The sequence below is a fragment of the Mobula birostris genome, chromosome 9 (genome assembly GCF_030028105.1).
Source record: "Mobula birostris isolate sMobBir1 chromosome 9, sMobBir1.hap1, whole genome shotgun sequence".
NCBI classification, from domain to species: Eukaryota; Metazoa; Chordata; class Chondrichthyes; order Myliobatiformes; family Myliobatidae; genus Mobula; species Mobula birostris.
Genome location: NC_092378.1, coordinates 25,736,595 through 25,754,294, shown reverse-complemented (window position 1 = coordinate 25,754,294; position 17,700 = coordinate 25,736,595). Strand labels below are relative to the sequence as shown.

The following is a 17,700-nucleotide window of genomic DNA, read 5'->3' as shown; positions in this document are numbered from 1 at the left end:
TGCACACTAGGGAATTTTTAGTTTTGCTATCATCCAACTTAAATTTAGGGAGTGATTTTCATATTGTAACTGTCACCATATTAGGTAACAAGCAAGGTGAGAATACTTTCAAAACTTAAATACATATCAAATCTGCTTCCATAATCTTTTCATGAATGAAATATTTTGGTTTCTTTCTCAACTTTTCTTACATGCTTATACAAATGAGTTTGAATGAGACATGTAAGTCCGCTCTCTTAATATTGTTACATTGCAAATATATAATACTTTACTGGTGGTTTCAGTATTGGTATATTAACTTAATTAACTGGGTAAGAATAAGTATCGAACATAATCTATTAATCACAATAATCACAGTTTTACTGATTAACAGGAATGCAATGGTAGGCAATTACTTTCTCAGTTATTCACCAGAAAACTGCTCAAATCTCAGCTGCTGTTTTTTTTGTCCTTCTGATTCTGTGCAATTATCAGAAGTTGGCGGAATTCAATTTTACATGCAAGCTGACTAAAATTTAATGCCTGCCTGAATACAAAAGTGTTGAAATAGGGTGTAGAGTTGTTATTTTTTCTTGTATTTTCCGTGTAGCTATGCTTGTTTGTGTTTTGTATAAACACTTATATACAGTACAGTACATATAATTGTTCAGTGAATTTTACAGCAATTGTGCAGTTGCTTCTGTACTTTTTAGAAACTAAGTTTTCAGGAGCAAGTTTCATACCAATTGAATTTTTTTATATGTTAATTATTATTAATGGAATTTTGTTATCTCTAGTCTGAGTATGAGGTGACAATGACTGGTATTTCCTTTTTTCTCCCTTTGTTCTCATCTTTCTTGTTTATTTTCCACTCTTGAAACACTTTGTTTATGGCCATAAACAATAAGTTTTATGCCTCACTTTTGACTTGTGAAGAATCTTTGCATCACAGAAGCACAATGAGCCAACAAAAGTTATGTTGCTTTTGATGCTGTGCAGTAGATTGGGCAGACCAATTGAATAACTACTTTGGTTCTGTCTTCACTAAGGAGGACATAAATAATCTTCCGGAAATAGTAGGAGACTGAGGGTCTAGTGAGATGGAGGAACTGAGGGAAATACATGTTAGTAGGGAAGTGGTGTTAGGTAAATTGAAGGGATTAAAGGCAGATAAATCTCCAGGACCAGATGGTCTGCATCCCAGAGTGCTTAAGGAAGTGGCCCAAGAAATAGTGGATGCATTAGTGATAATTTTTCAAAACTCTTTAGATTCTGGATTAGTTCCTGAGGATTGGAGGGTGGCTAATGGAACCCCGCTTTTTAAAAAAGGAGGGAGAGAGAAACTGGGGAATTATAGACTGGTAGCCTGACATCGGTGGTGGGGAAAATACTAGAGTCAGATATCAAAGATGTGATAACAGCACATTTGGAAAGCGGTGAAATCATCGGACAAAGTCAGCATGGATTTGTGAAAGGAAAATCATGTCTGACGAATCTCATAGAATTTTTTGAGGATGTAACTAGTAGAGTGGATAGGGGAGAACCAGTGGATGTGGTATATTTGGATTTTCAAAAGGCTTTTGACAAGGTCCCACACAGGAGATTAGTGTGCAAACTTAAAGCACACAGAATTGGGGGAAAGGTATTGATGTGGATAGAGAATTGGTTGGCAGACAGGAAGCAAGGAGTGGGAATAAACGGAACCTTTTCGGAATGGCAGGCAGTGACTAGTGGAGTACCGCAAGGCTCAGTGCTGGGACCCCAGTTGTTTACAATATATATTAATGACTTAGACGAGGGAATTAAATGCAGCATCTCCAAGTTTGCGGATGACACGAAGATGGGCGGCAGTGTTATCTGTGAGGAGAATGCTAAAAGGATGCAGGGTGACTTGGATAGGTTAGGTGAGTGGGCATATTCATGGCAGATGCAATTTAATGTGGATAAATGTGAGGTTATTCACTTTGGTGGCAAAAACAGGAAAACAGATTATTATCTGAATGGTGGCTGATTAGGGAAAGGAGAGGTGCAATGAGATCTGGGTGTCATTGTACACCAGTCATTGAAAGTGGGCATGCAGGTACAGCAGGCGGTGAAAAAGGCGAATGGTATGCTGGCATTCATAGCAAGAGGATTCGAGTACAGGAGCAAGGAGGTACTACTGCAGTTGTACAAGGCCTTGGTGAGACCACACCTGGAGTGTTGTGTGCAGTTTTGGTCCCCTAATCTGAGGAAAGACATTCTTGCCATAGAGGGAGTACAAAGAAGATTCACCAGATTGATTCCTGGGATGGCAGGACTTTCATATGATGAAAGACTGGATTGACTAGACTTGTACTCTCTGGAATTTAGAAGATTGAGGGGGAATCTGATTGAAACGTATAAAATTCTAAAGGGATTGGACGGACTAGATGCAGGAAGATTGTTCCCAATGTTGGGGAAGTCCAGAACGAGGGGTCACAGTCTGAGGATAAAGGGGAAGCCTTTTAGGACCGAGATGAGGATAAGCTTCACCCAGAGAGTGGTGAATCTGTGGAATTCTCTGCCACAGGAAACAGTTGAGGCCAGTTCATTGGCTATATTTAAGAGGGAGTTAGATATGGCCCTTGTGGCTACGGGGATCGGGGATATGGATAGAAGGCAGCTACAGGGTTCTGAGTTGGATGATCAGCCATGATCGTACTGAATGGCATTGCAGGCTTGAAAGGCCGAATGGCCTACTCCTGCACCTATTTTCTAAGTTTTCTATGTTTTTCTATCTGAATCTGCCAGAAAGCCCAAACTGAGGACTTCCATTTTATGTGGTAAGAATACTTCTTCAAGAATCACAGTGAAAATCAAGCCCATCTAACCATTCGAGTCCAGAATGGCCTATCCCCTATCCATCGCTGGACTAGCCAGTATTTTACAACTGCTTTCCATTCACCCCCTATCAACCTGGAAGAGGTGGGAAATGTTCTGGCAACATGTTAACAAAGCTCAGGGATGACACTTGAAGCCTATGTGAAGGTAAAGTCGATCCCAGACTATTTGGCACATTACCTATTTTGAATGAGCTGCTTTTATAATTTTAGGTAATCATTTAATATTTTATCTGAAACTTACATTTTATGTGAATTTTCTTCTGACATTGTCAACTATATAACCCTGCAGCATGAACAGTTAGTTGAAGTACTGGAAAAAGAAAAGTGTGCCCTACAAGACAAGATAAAAGAAGCTTTGGAGGAACAAACAAAACGGCATAAGGTGAAATTATGGTTTTCTTAAAAAATAACCTTCAATTTTGCTCTTACGTAAAAATAAAAACCTGAACATTTTGCTTAATTATTTACAGGAGCTACTTGAAAAGTGTGTGGTTGAAGAAAGGTTACGAAGCACAGAGGCAATGGAGAAAGTTGTACAGGTATCTTAATCAGTTTTGCTAATCAAAAGTCTTTTTTTTAAGGATTAACTTTATTTGTCTTTAATACTCTCTTTAAAGGAGAGATGCACTTCCTTGTAGATCCCTTTTCATCTTTCCTTCAACTGTCAAAGTAAATTTATTATCAAAGTATGTACAGTGGTATGCAAAAGTTTGGGCACCCCTGGTCAAAATTTCCGTTACTGTAAATAGCTGAGTGAGTAAAAGATGGCCTGATTTTCAAAAGCCATAAAGTTAAAGATGATACATTTCTTTAATATTTTAAGCAAGATGACTTTTTTATTTCCATCTTTTACAGTTTCAAAATAACAAAAACAGAAAAGTGCCCGAAGCAAAAGTCTGGGCACCCTGCATGGTCAGTACTTAGTAACACCCCCTTTGGCAAGTATCACAGCTTGTAAACGCTTTCTGTAGCCAGCTAAGAGTCTTTTAATTCTTGTTTGGGGATTTTTGCCCATTCTTCCTTGTAAAAGGCTTCTAGTTCTGTGAGATTCTTGGGCCATCTTGCATGCACTGCTCTTTTGAGGTCTATCCACAGATTCTCGATGATGTTTAGGTCGGGGAACTATGAGGGCCATGGCAAAACCTTCAGCTTGCGCCTCTTGAGGTAGTCCATTTGGATTTTGAGGTGTGTTTAGGATCAATATCCTGTTGTAGAAGCCATCCTCTTTTCATCTTCAGCTTTTTTACAGATGGTGTGATGTTTGCTTCCAGAATTTGCTGGTATTTAATTGAATTCGTTCTTCCCTCTACCAGTGAAATGTTCCCCATGCCACTGGCTGCAACACAAGCTCAAAGCATGATCGACCCACCCCTGTGCTTAACAGTTGGAGAGGTGTTCTTTTCATGAAATTCTGCACCCTTTTTTCTCCAAATATACCTTCGCTCATTGCGGCCAGAATGTTCTATTTTAACTTCTTCAGTCCTCAGGAGTTGTTTCCAAAATGCATCAGGCTTGTTCAGATGTTCCTTTGCAAACTTCTAATGCTGAATTTTGTGGTGAGGACGCAGGAAAGGTTTTCTTCTGATGACTCTTCCATGCCCATAAAGGCCATATTTGTGCAAGTGTCACTGCACAGTAGAACAGTGCACCACCACTCCAGAGTCTGCTTAATCTTCCTGAAGGTCTTCTGCAGTCAAACAGGGATTTCGATTTGCCTTTCTAGCCATCCTGCGAGCAGTTCTCTTGGAAAGTTTTCTTGGTCTTCCAGACCTCAACTTGACCTCCACCATTCCTGTTAACTGTCATTTCTTAATTACATTACGATGAGGAAATGACTACCTGAAAATGCTTTGCTATCTTCTTATAGCCTTTTCCTGCTTTATGGGCATCATTTATTTTAATTTTCAGAGTGCTAAGCAGCTGCTTAGAGGAGTCCATGGCTGCTGATTTTTGGGACAAGGTTTGAGGAGTCAGGGTATTTATAAAGCTTTGAAATTTACATCACCTGGCCTTTCCTAATGATGACTGTAAACAAGCCATAGCCCTAACAAGCTAATTAAGGTCTGAGACCTTGGTAAAAGTTATCTGAGAGCTCAAATCTCTTGGGGTGCCCAAACTTTTGCATGATGCTCCTTTCCTTTTTTTCCACTCTAAAATTGTACAAAGCAAAAATAATATACTAATCTTGCTTAAAATGTTGAAGAGTGTTTCGTCTTTAACTTTATGACTTTTGGAGATCAGTTTATCTTTTTGTTAGATTATGAGAACACTCAGTAATCTTTTATTGTCATTTAGAAATGCATACATGCATTAGGAAATGATACAATGTTTCTCCGGAGTGATATCACAGAAAACAGGACAAACCAAAGACTAACACTGACAGAACCACATAATTATAACATCTCGTTACAGCAGTGCAAAGCAATACCATAATTTGATAAAGATCAGACCATAGGCACAGTAAAAAAAAAAGTCTCAAAGTCCCGAGTCGATCGACTCCCGAGTCCCCGATAGCAGGCGGCAAAAGGGAGAAGCTCCCTGCCATAAACCTCCAGGCACCATCAACTTGCCGATACCTTGGAAGCAGCCTACCCCAGCCGACACCGAATCCATCCGTCCGAAAACTTCGAGCTTCCGACCAGCCTCGCCGATACAGCTTCCCGAGCGCCATCCTCTGCCGAGCACCTTCGACCTCTCCCTGGTCGCTGAAACAGGCAAAGACGAGGATTTCGGGGCCTTCAGCTCCGGAGATTCCGGTTACCACACAGTAGCAGCAGCAGCGAAGCGGGTATTTCAGAAGTTTTCCAGATGTTCCGCGTGCTCTCACGTCTGTCTCCATCAAATCAGAATTGTGCACGGTCCCCTACTTGACAGATAACAGACATCATCACCGAAGTGGCCGCGCGCGCTGCCATCTTCTCCCCCCTCCTCTACTCACTTATCTATTCACAGTAACAGAAATTTTGACCAGGGGTGCCCAAATTTCTGCATGCCACTGTATATGTTTCCATATACTACCTTGAGATTCATTTTCTTGCAGACATTTACCTGAACATAAAGGATTATAATAGAATTTATGAAAAACTATACATAAACAAAGACTGACAAGCAACCAATGTGCAAAAGAAGATAAATTGTGCAAAGAAAAAACATAAATAATACTGAAAACATGAGATAAAGAGTACTTGAAAGTATGTCTACAGGTTGTGGAATCAGTTTGGAGTCAGAGTTTATACTTTGCAATATTGCATTAATCTGTTGTAAACACAATTGTAAAATTTCCCAGAGCAGATCCTTCCTAGGTTATTGCAGTGTTTTTTCATAAACTGTTTGTAACACAAGCAGTTTGCAAGTCAGAAAATGCTGTTGTGAAGTGTTCCAACTTGGCCAATGATGCCTAAAGCTCCTTAACAGTCAGCAAATCAAAGCATTTATATGTATGAGCTATGCATAAGTTGGACACTTGTAAACTGGAGAGGACATGTCATAATCTGCCCTGACTGTCATAACATTGCAAAATTAATAGTATTTTAAATTTGTACTTCATTTTTCATAACCATTATAATTAATGCAATTAAACAAAGTTTGTTCTTAGTTAACAAGGTTTTTGATTTTGATTTTAAATTGGAAAAAAACAAACCTGGTTTTTATATTTTCAGGATAATATGAAAATAATTAGGAATGAATAATAAGGTTTGTTTCATAGTGAGCAGTATTTGGGTAACAGCACAGTGCACAAGAACAAGTTTGATCTGCCTTCTGCCTGTGCTATCTTATTTGATTCCTGATCCACATCAGTTGATTAAAAAAACTTACTGAATTCTACAAGACTTGCAGATAAAATATCCAATGAAAGGAGGTTGAGATGGTATAGTGAAATATCACTTTGAGTTCCTGTATGAATGGTCTAACAGTAGGTGCTTGTAGATAATTACTGATGTGTCTGCATCTCATTTCAATTGTGGACTTTTATTTAGTAGCTTATCAATTTGTTCTTTTAGGAGAAAAGGATAATTTTATGTGGTCAAATCTAAGATCTCTTGCCTTGGCCCAAATCACCAGAATTATAGTAGTTTGGGAAAGGCTCAACTCTTTCACTATATCTCTTCTTAGATGTATCTGCTGTAGTTACAAAACTATGTTAGAAGCATAGTGTTCAGTGTATGGTAAAATAATGGAGGGTAGTTAATGTATTGTGCCTTTAGGTTGACATCATTACCTGTAAAAGCTCACCAGTCATTTACTTATACATTAGAACAATGTATATTATGTATAAGATGGTGATTAATCAGGAAAAATGCTAACTTATTCAGTGCTATGGTATTGTTGTCATCTGTTTTCTGTAGTCCTTTGAAGATTTATTCTTCCCTTGAAATTGTAGACCATCTGTGGTTGCCAATGGCAGCCATTTTCTGAACATTGCCACTGTAACAATATTGTAACAAGAAAAATTTGCATTATTGGCAAGGATTGTTATAATAACAGGGATAACAATATTTCTGAAGCATCTGCTTCCAGCTTTGTAATCCAATTCCTGTTGAAGTTGGCAGACTTGATCATTTTTCAACACACAACATTTGTTAGTTTCTCTGATCTTTTATTTTGTATATGGCCGTGGATTTTTATGTGGTATTATATTTGGTTTAAATATCTTTTGATTTTTTTTCTCAAAATCTCGTTTGAACAATGGTCTGTTAACACAGGCAGAAAAGGAAATCATTACAGAGGCTGTTTTGAAAGCTGTGCAAGTGGAGAGGGAAAAGATGGAAAAGGTCCAGATGGAGAAAAGAGAACTCTGGGAAATTGAGCGTGGCAAGGACCAAGAAAAATTTGAGCAGGCTATCCAGGAGGCATTGCAAGAGGAGAGGAACAAAAGCCAGGTGAAGTATGAATTATGCAAATTTACGATTTTTCAAATCTGGATCTGCTTCTGCATCATTTGTTCACGGATCTTTTTCTGGTTGGTTAGATGTAATGAATGGTGTGCCACAGGGGTCAGTGCTGGGGCATTTACTTGTTACAGTTTATGTAAAAGACTTGGATGAAAACACTGAGGATATGGTTGCTAAATTGCTGGTGACACTGGGTTGGGAAGTAATTTGTAAAGGTGACATGGGAAGGGATGCAAAGGAGTTTAGAAATTTCAGGTAAGTGGGCAAATATTTGGAAATAGTGTGGGAAAATGTGAAATTGTCCATCTGGCAGAAAGAATAACAAGAAACATCTAATCTCAATGTTGAGAGATTGGAGCTCTGTGTTGCAGAGCAATCATTGTGTTCCAGTGTGTGACTGGCAAAAGGATGAAAATTTTAAAAATATGCAGATACTGGCAATCCAAAATAAAAACAAAATTATCTGCAGAAGTACTGCCACACTTGGCTCAGAGTGTCAAAAGATAAGTACAGCCTTGAAGTCCAACTGAGCCTTTCTTCAGGTGAATCCCATCATTGCAACACTATTTAAGCACATCGCCATGGACATTGTGGCTCCCCTGGAGAAGAGCAGTAGTGGGTTCAAGTACATCCTTGTGGTCTGTGATTATGTCACCAGATTTCCTGAAGCATTTCCATTTCTCTCCCTAACTACTCTCAAGATAATCTCTGCTCTCATCCAGTTGTTTTCCAGAGTGGGCTTTCTGGAGGAGACACTTACTGACCAAGGCACCTATTTCACATTCTGACTGATGTCCACATCGCACCGACAGTTTGGCATCAGTGTCATCTTCACCAGTTCCTACCATTCCCAGACTAATGGACTTATAGAAAGGTTTAATCAAACCCTGAAGTCCATGCTGAGTAAGTTTGTTTCTGACACTGGGAGGGACTGGGACAAATGGCTTCTATTTCTCCTCTTTGTTTATTGGGAGGTTCCTCAGGCCGCCACTGGGTTTTCACCTTTTGACCTCCTCTGTGGATGGACTGTCTGAGCTCCTTTGGATCTGCTTTGCAGCAACTGGGAGGAGAAGTGCCAAGATAAAGCAGGAGAAAGCATTGTCTCATACATTCTACAGATGCGGGATTGTCTTGACCAGTATAGTGAGGAAGCCTACCAGAACACGATAAAGGCACAGAAAAAACAAAAGCTCTGGTATGATGCCAAAGCTTGATGAATGGAGTTCTGGCCAGGTTAAAAGGTCCTGCTTCTTTTCCCTACCTCCAGCAATGAGTTGCTGGCCAAATGGCAAGGTCCTTATGAGGTTTTGAGGAAGATAGGTCCTGTGACCTATGAAGTATTCCAGAGAAGGGCAAATGGCCCCAGATATACCATGTTAACCCCTTGAAAGAATGGAAAGAGAGGGAGGAGGCTAAGGGTGGAAACAGAGGAGGACAATAATCAAGATCTCGGGCACTGGGAAACATCAACCCAAGCTCATCTCGACCACTTTGAACCTCACCAAAAGACAGCCCTAAAAGGTCTCTTCTCACAGCATTCTACTTTGTTTAAACTACAACTTGGGCATACCAACTTGATCAAGCACCCCATCCGTGTAAAAGATAACCAACCTATTCATCAGAGACCATACAGAATGCCTAAACATCTTGTCAGTGCCTTGAAGATGGAGATGAGGACTATGTTGGAACTGGATAACATTGAGCTATCAAATAGTGAATGGTGCAGACCAGTAGTTAATGTTCCTAAACCTGATGGTCCCCTGACGGTCTATACCTACTTCAGAAAGATCAATGCCATCTCCAAGTTTGATGCTTATCCAATGCCACAGATAGATGAGCCAGTGGAGATGTTGGGATGTTCTCAGTATATCATCACACTGGATTTATGTAAAGGTAATTAGCAAATTCTGCGGGATGAATGCCCAAAGAATATACTGCTTTCCAGACCCCACTTAGCCTTTTTTATTTCACAGTCATGTCGTTTGGCTTGTATGGAGCTCCATCGATGCTTCAGCGCTTTCATGGACTGCTTTGATGGGGGTGTAAAGAGTTCAGCATGGCTTACCTCAGTGACATGGTACTTTTCAGCATGAATTGGGAAGACCATCTCTGGCATGTCAACCAGGTCCTGGGACAGCTAGCCTCAGCAGGTCTTCAAGTCAAGTCACTTTTTATTGTCATTTCGACCATAACTGCTGGTACAGTACACAGTAAAAATGAGACAACGTTTTTCAGGACCATGGTGCTACATGAACGATACAAAAACTACACTGAACTACGTAAAACAACACAAAACTACACTAGACTACAGACCTACCCAGGACTGCATAAAGTGCACAAAACAGTGCAGGCATTACAATAAATAATAAACAAGACAATAGGCACAGTAGAGGGCAGTAGGTTGGTGTCAGTCCAGGCTCTGGGTATTGAGGAGTCTGATGGATTGGGGGAAGAAACTGTTACATAGTCTGGTCGCGAGAGCCCAAATACTTCGGTGCCTTTTGCCAGATGGCAGGAGGGAGAGGAGTTTGTATGAGGGGTGCGTGGGGTCCTTCATAATGCTGTTTGCTTTACGGATGCAGAGTGTGGTGTAAATGTCTGTAATGGTGGGAAGAGAGACCCCAATGATCTTCTCAGCTGACCTCACTATCCGCTGCAGGGTCTTGCGATCCGAGATGGTGCGATTTCCAAACCAGGCAGTGATGCAGCTGCTCAGGATGCTCTCAATACAACCTCTGTAGAATGTGATGAGGATTTGGGGGCGGGGGGGGGGTTGGTGGGAGATGGACTTTTCTCAGCCTTCGCAGAAAGTAGAGATGCTGCTGTGCTTTCTTTGCTATGGAGCTGGTGTTGAGGGGCCAGGTGAGATTCTCCGCCAGGTCTTGCACTCAACCTACAGAAATGCAAGTGGGCAAAGAAAGAGACCCGGTACTTGGGATATTAGCTTGGGAATGGGTTGATATGTCCTCAATTGGACAAGGTACAAGCAATTCAGAACAGCTCCCCACCCTCCAACAAAGAAACAAGACAGGTCTTTGCTTGGACTGGTTGGATGGCATCAACATTTCATACCACGGTTTGCCGAAGTGGCAACTCCTCTGAACAATTTGACCTCAAAGTCTGCAAGGAATCCTATATACTGGACAGAGGGGTGTGAACGGACTTTTGTAAGTTTAAAGGGGGAGTATTAGACTCATTCATCCTGATTTCAACAAGCCCATCCTGGTGCAAGTGGAATAGGGATAGGTGCTGTCTTGGCCCAAGGAGAAGGCGGCAACGAGAGGCCTGTATTATATCTGAGTAGAAAGCTGCTACCCCAGGAAACTCTGTATTTGACTGTTGAGGAAGAGGCTCTGGCTATCAAGTGGGCCCGAGACAGTCTACGCTATTACCTCCTTGGCCAGGAGTTTGTTTTGGAGACAGACCACCATGCCTTGACATGGGTCCACATCATGAAGGATCAAAATGCTTACATTACCAGATGGTATCCAGCCCTGCAACCTTTCCACTTCACAATCCGTCACAGAGCGGGCAGCCAAAATGTCACTGCAGATTATCTCTCCCATTTATCCAACTTGGGTAAACTAGGAGGGTAATGTTACAGAGCAGGTCAGCCACAAGTAATTTCTTCCTCCTGCAGTCCCAGAAGCCCTGCAGTTCTCATTATCCCTGTCTGGCACTGCTGACGTTATGCTTATCAGGTGCATGTGCTAGGCTAATGCGCAATCTGGACACTTTTGTTTGTACTTGCATGCACTAGAACAGTGGCATTCTTTGAAACGTCCAGTTTGTTTTTGACTGATGGGTGGGGTGTCTTAAAAAAAAAGGTGCCTGTTTGTTGTGGCATATGCTGTATGCTGGCTCAGTGGAAGAGAGGGAAGAGTGCTGGCTCCTGGAAAGTGGTTAGTTGTTTGACTTTGTTACACAATGTCATTGTGATCGTATTGTGATGAATGTATTGTTGAACATTTGTGATTTTAAGAAAGGATGTGGAATCCTGTGTTTTGGTTTTTGTGTAATTGTGGCAGACCTGCTCCGTCACATGATGTAAACACCCAGCAGGTCAACTGGTGTCAGTGGAAAGAAATGGTTAAGGTGTCAGGCTGAATGCTGGGAAAGGCGGAAAATTTTGTTTTATGCTGCAGCTTGGCTGGAGAAGAGATGAAAAGTATAAAGGGAATGTTTCTGATCACATGAGAGAGTGATTCCAGTGTTTGTGGAATCCTCTGTTTAATTAGAGAGGTGGTCAGAGAGAAAGAGGAGGAAAATAAACACTCAGTGGTCACTTTATTATGTACACCTGTCCATCTCATTAATGCAAGTATCTACTCAGCCAATCACCTGGCAGGAAGTCAATCCATCAAAGTATGTAGACATGGTCCAGAGGTTCAGTTGTTGTTCAGACCAAACATCAGAATGGGGAAAGAAATGTGATCTAAGTGAGCAACACACACAAAATGCTGTAGGAACTCAGCAGGCCAGGCAGCATCTGTGGAATAAAAGTACAGTCGATGTTTCGGGCTTCCAGCATCTGCAGATTTTCTCTTGTTTGTGGTGATCTTAGTGACATTGACTGGAATGATTGTTGGTGTAAAAGAGGGTGTGGCTTGAGTATCTCAGAAACTGCTGATCTCCTAGGATTTTCTGGCACAACAGTCTCTAAGAGTTTACAGAGAATGGTGCCAAAAACAAAAAAAAAACATTCAGTGAACAGCAGTTCTGTGGACAAAAATGTCTTGTTAATGAGAGAGGTCAGAGGAGATTGGCCAGACTGGTTAAAGCTGTATGAAGGTGAAAGTAACTCAGATAACCATGTGTTTCAACAGTGGTATGCAGAAGAACATCTCTAAACACACATTATATTGAACCTTGAAGTGCGTGGGCTACAGCAGCAGAAGACCGTGAGCACACACTCAGTGGCCTCTTTTTTAGGTACAGAAGATATCTCATAAAGTTCCCACTGAATGTAAACGGCAAATCAGATTTAACAGAGTTAGTATTTCAGATGCAAAAGGGCGGGTATGCTTAGGCCAGTGGTTGGAGCACATTTAAAGTATTGTGCAGAGTATTTTTTCTCTCATTTACTGAAGATATTAAAGTACTGGGAACAGTTCAAGGAAGATTTAAAGACTTGTTATCCGGAGTGATTGGATTGCCTTGTGACAAATGGCTAGACAGGGTATGCTTATATTTGTTGGAATTAGAAGAATGGAAGGGGAATTGATTGAAATAGTTCTCGACCCATCAGAATCTTACTAAATAGATGTGCAGAGAATGTTTCCTCTTGTGGGAAAGTCTTGCATAAAGATTGTAACATGGAATTCCATGATTTGATTCTTCAAAGAGACATCTTTGAAGTGGTGTGAGTACTGCAATAATTATCTGCTTCATGAAAATAAAGCTATGTGTGTCAGTCAGTCACAGATATATCCAAGCTGGCTGATTCGTATCAAAACGTTACCATAATATTCATCTCTCTTTCACCTTTTGGTTGAACAATTGTTCTCTCTATTCAGATATTTTTCTACATTCCCAACATCTTATTTTTGTTTTTCTATATAATATCTTCCTACTTATTCATTTTGAGTCACAACATTCTCAGCCCAAATGTTCCATCTGTTACACCAATCCTGAAATCCCACATACCACAAGTTGCTAATTTTGGCCCATTAATTCCTTGTTGGTCATTCATAAAGCAGGGATTTATCATTGAAGGTGTGGATATTCAAAACAGACAAAATTGGTTGTAGCTCTGCTTCTCCAAACCTGTTTAGCATATGTCAGAGCATACATATAGGCTAGGGAGCACATAGATAGAACTTTTTTTCCAATTCTGACACATACTTAAAATACTAATGCTTCCTGCAGATGTTAACATATGAGGAACGTTTGTCCGCTCTTGGGCTGTATTCCTTGGAGTTTAGAAGAATGAGAGGGGACCTCATAGAAACATTTTGAATGTTGAAAGGCATGGACAGAGTGGATGTGGTAAAGTTGTTTCCCATGATGGGCGAGTCTAGTACTAGAGGGCATGACTTAAGGATTGAAGGGCGCCCATTCGGAACAGAGATGCGAAGAATTTTTTTTAGCCAGAGGGTGGTGAATCTATGGAATTTGTTGCCACGGGCGACAGTGGAGGCCAAGTCATTGGGTGTATTTAAGGCAGAGATTGGTAGATACCTGAGTAGCCAGGGTATCAAAGGTTATGGTGAGAAGACGAGGGAGTGGGACTAAAAGGGTGAATGGATCAGCTCATGATAAAATGGCAGAGCAGACTCAATGGGCTGAATGGCCGACTTCTGCTCCTTTGTCTTATGGTCTTATGTACCCTGAAACTCGACTTGTATTTTGAACTGCTGATAGAACTCCATCCTAGTAATAAAAGTATTAGCAATTGTGGTCATTTATCTGACTTATTAAAGACCAGATAAAGCTTTCATCTCATCACTGCTGACCATTCCCATTTGATCTTGTGATGAATTTGTCAATGGCATGATGTGGCTGAACAAGACTGGAAGAGTGACAACACAGGGAGAACAGTACTGATAAACAGAAGGCTTCTGCAATTATATGAAAAAAAATGAAGGTTTTCTTGAAGAAGTAAAATTGAGATAAAGCCTGAACTAGTCTAAAGCTATAATTAGCAATTTTGATTCACTTGCATTTCATAATGAACAAAGGTTGGGGATGATGCATATTATTTTTAACAATCTGATTTTGCTAGCCACTATTTTAAAAATCAAAACTAACCAATGAATTCAAGCAGAAATTATAACTCTTGGGAGCAAAGCAAAATCAGGTACTCACATAGTTGTGAGATAGCATTGCTTTGTCTTAGCTACTGTTACGATAGCTTATTCAATGAGTACTTGCAAGGGGTCAGGGAATTTAATAAAAGTCACAATGATACTTTTAGAATGCTAATGTGAGATGTATGAGGAACCTGATAATTAAACTGAATTATACTTTTATTTATACTCATAAAAAAAGTATTACATGGAAGGGAGGACAGACTATTCCACACTTTTATGGATTACATCATTGCAGGGGGCAACAACACACACAACAAGCTGGAGGAACTCAGCAGGTCAGGAGGCATCTACAGAGAGGAATAGACAGTTGATATTTCAGCAGTTTTTAAGTTGCTTATAATGTTGTCAGCCAGCTGGTGGCGCAGTGGCATCAGAGCTGGACTGCGGGACGGAGGTTCCAAAGTTCAAACCCAGCCAGCTCCCCCCAGCATGCTTTCCATCCGTATGGGGTTAAGAGCTGGTGATCTCCAGAAGAAAAATCTCACCTGACAGAAGGCAATGGCAAACCACTGCTGTAACTTGCCTCTTAGGCGAATTCCAACTATGTCAGAAGGGCGTGGGAGGAAGTCATCCGCTACCCGGAAAATTCCGGATGCAACCTACATTATAATGTTGTGGGGTACATTTGAATGGCATCAACAACTTGGCACAAATGTGGAATAAAAATGTTAGTTTTATAAAGGTTACTTATCTAGAATGCCTGGCAAAAGAGACTCCAGAGACTCATTCCACCGAGATGCAGCAGAGAGCGTCATAGGAAGTCATTCCTGCCTGTGGCCATCAAACTTTACAACTCCTCCCTTGGAGGGTCAGACACCCTGAGCCAATAGGCTGGTCCTGGACTTATATCCTGGCATAATTTACATATTACTATTTAACTATTTATGGTTCTATTACTATTTATTATTTACGGTGCAACTGTAACGAAAACCAGTTTCCCCCAGGATCAATAAAGTATGACTATGAGTAAAAAACTAAAGCTGTCAGTAGGTTAGATAGCAAAAATCCAGGTGCACTGCTGAGCTGTCTTTTGTGGGGGTAGGGTCTTTCCCTCCCTTTAAACTTACATCTTGAAATCTGTAAAGGTAATTATTTTGAGACTCAATAAGCCAAAGAGCTCTGAACCAGCCTCCCAATTTGTTGGTTTTGTAAATCAAAAGTCGCTTAAAATTCCAGTTCCCATCGTTCTATTCTCAGATCACATAGTGTTTGCTGGCCTACAGCTGGAGTGCCTGAATTAAGATTTCTTACCCTAGTCTGTAAATTAACCTATGACCTAGGTCAAGGTTACTACTGTCTCAACACTCAGATTACTGCAGTTCTTCAATGCTTGCTCCATTTCTTTATAATTTTTGCTCCACTATTTGCTATTATGCTCATTATTGCCTTGGTCCTAAATTCTGGAATTATTTCATAAACTTTTCTTACCTTTCCTCCACTTTAGGAGGCTGTTTATAATTTGATCCTTTGGCCAGGTTTTTTGTCATTTCTCCTAATTCTTTTACATGGCTGCCTTGAATTTTGTTCATTGCTTGCTTCAGTAAAATTATGTAGAAACAGGATGAGACCTCATGACCCCTTGAGCTGTTTTAGCTGTTTAGTAGAAGCATGATGCACCTTGTACTTAGTCCACTTTTCAGCTGGTTTCATCTATTGCCCTAAAACAAATGAATTGCCACACTGAGGTAGTGATTAGGATTGTACGTTGGTTCAAGAACCGAATGGTTAAAGGGAATCAGCTGCTCTTGTTCTTAGCACTGTGGAACTTGAGGTTTCTATTCCTTGGAATCAGAATCAAATATATTACTGGCACTTGTTGAGAAATTTGTTGTGTTGTGGTGGCCGTACATTGCAATACATAATTAAAAAACTATAAATTACAAGTTAAAATATATAAATTAAGTGGCAGTGCAAAAAGAGAGAAAAAAAATCACAGTGAGGTAGTGTTCATGGGTTCATTGCCCATTCAGAAATCTGATGGTGGTGGCGAAGAGACTTCTTATAATGTTGAGTGTGTGCCTTCAGGCTCCTGTACCTCTTCCTTGATGGTAGCAATTAGAAGAGGGCAGAGGGGATGTCCTGGGTGATGGGGTTCCTAAACGATGGATGCTGCCTTTTGAGGCATTGCCTTTTAAAGATGTTCTTGACGCCGGGGAGGCGAGTGCCTATGATGGAGCTGGCTGAGTTTGGAAAAAGCTGCAGCTTATTATAAGCTCCGATCTCATGCTGTGGCCCCTCTATACCAAGTGGTGGTGCAACCAGTTAGAATGCTCTCCACAATGGGTCTGCAGAAATTTGTGCGTGTCTTTGGTGACATACCAAGTCTCCTCAAACTCCAAATGAAATATAGCTGCCACCTTTGTAGTTGCATCAATATGTTGGGCCCAGGATAGATCTTGAGAGATGCTAACACCCAAGAACTTGAAACTGCTTACCCTTTCCACTGTTGATCCCTCAAGAAGGACTGCAAGCAGATGGTATGGCCTAAATGCTGGGGGATCTTTGATAATCGTTGTTGCCTTCTTGAGGCAGTGCCTCATGTAGATTCTTCCTGTGGTGTGGAAGGACATACCCATGATGTTTTTGACTTAGTCCCCAACTTTCTGAAGATTCTTGCACTTTTGAATTGCCGTACCAGACCTTGATGCAACCAGTCAGGATACTTCCAGCAGTGTATCTATAGTTGTTTGTCAGAGTGTTCAGTGCCATATTGAAACTTCCATGAATGTAGACAGACTGGCGTGCCTTTGAGATTGCATTGATATATGCTACATCAGGCAGGTCACCTGGTATGTTAATGCCCAGGAATCTGAAGCTCCTGACCCAATCCACGCCATTCCACCAATGTAGACTAGTGCACGTTTGCCTTTCTTCCCAACCCTGAAGTCAGCAATCAGTTCTTTAGTTTTACTGATGTTGAGCAAGAGGTTGTTGTTGCAGCATCACTCAACCAGTGATCCACTTCCACTCCTGTACGCTGACACACACCACCATTGGTTTGTACAATGACAGAGGAGGAGATGTTGTTAGCAGTCCTCACTGACTGAGACCTGCTATTGAGGAAGTTGAGGTGGGTGAATAAACAAAGAGATTGGCATGGACATGATGGGCTGAAAGGTTGTATGACTCTGTGATATGTCAATAACTTGAATT

The 17,700-nt window shown here is 40.9% G+C and overlaps 1 protein-coding gene across 1 annotated transcript in view; it reads left to right on the top strand.

The window, feature by feature from the left end:
- LOC140202593 (coiled-coil domain-containing protein 91-like) overlaps positions 1–17,700 on the top strand; it is a 194,453-nt gene that overhangs the window by 127,557 nt on the left and 49,196 nt on the right. The window contains exons 9-11 of the mRNA XM_072267633.1: positions 3,133–3,225; positions 3,314–3,382; positions 7,547–7,723. Of these exons, the coding sequence (XP_072123734.1) occupies positions 3,133–3,225; positions 3,314–3,382; positions 7,547–7,723 (339 nt within the window). The remainder of the gene's footprint in view (positions 1–3,132; positions 3,226–3,313; positions 3,383–7,546; positions 7,724–17,700) is intronic.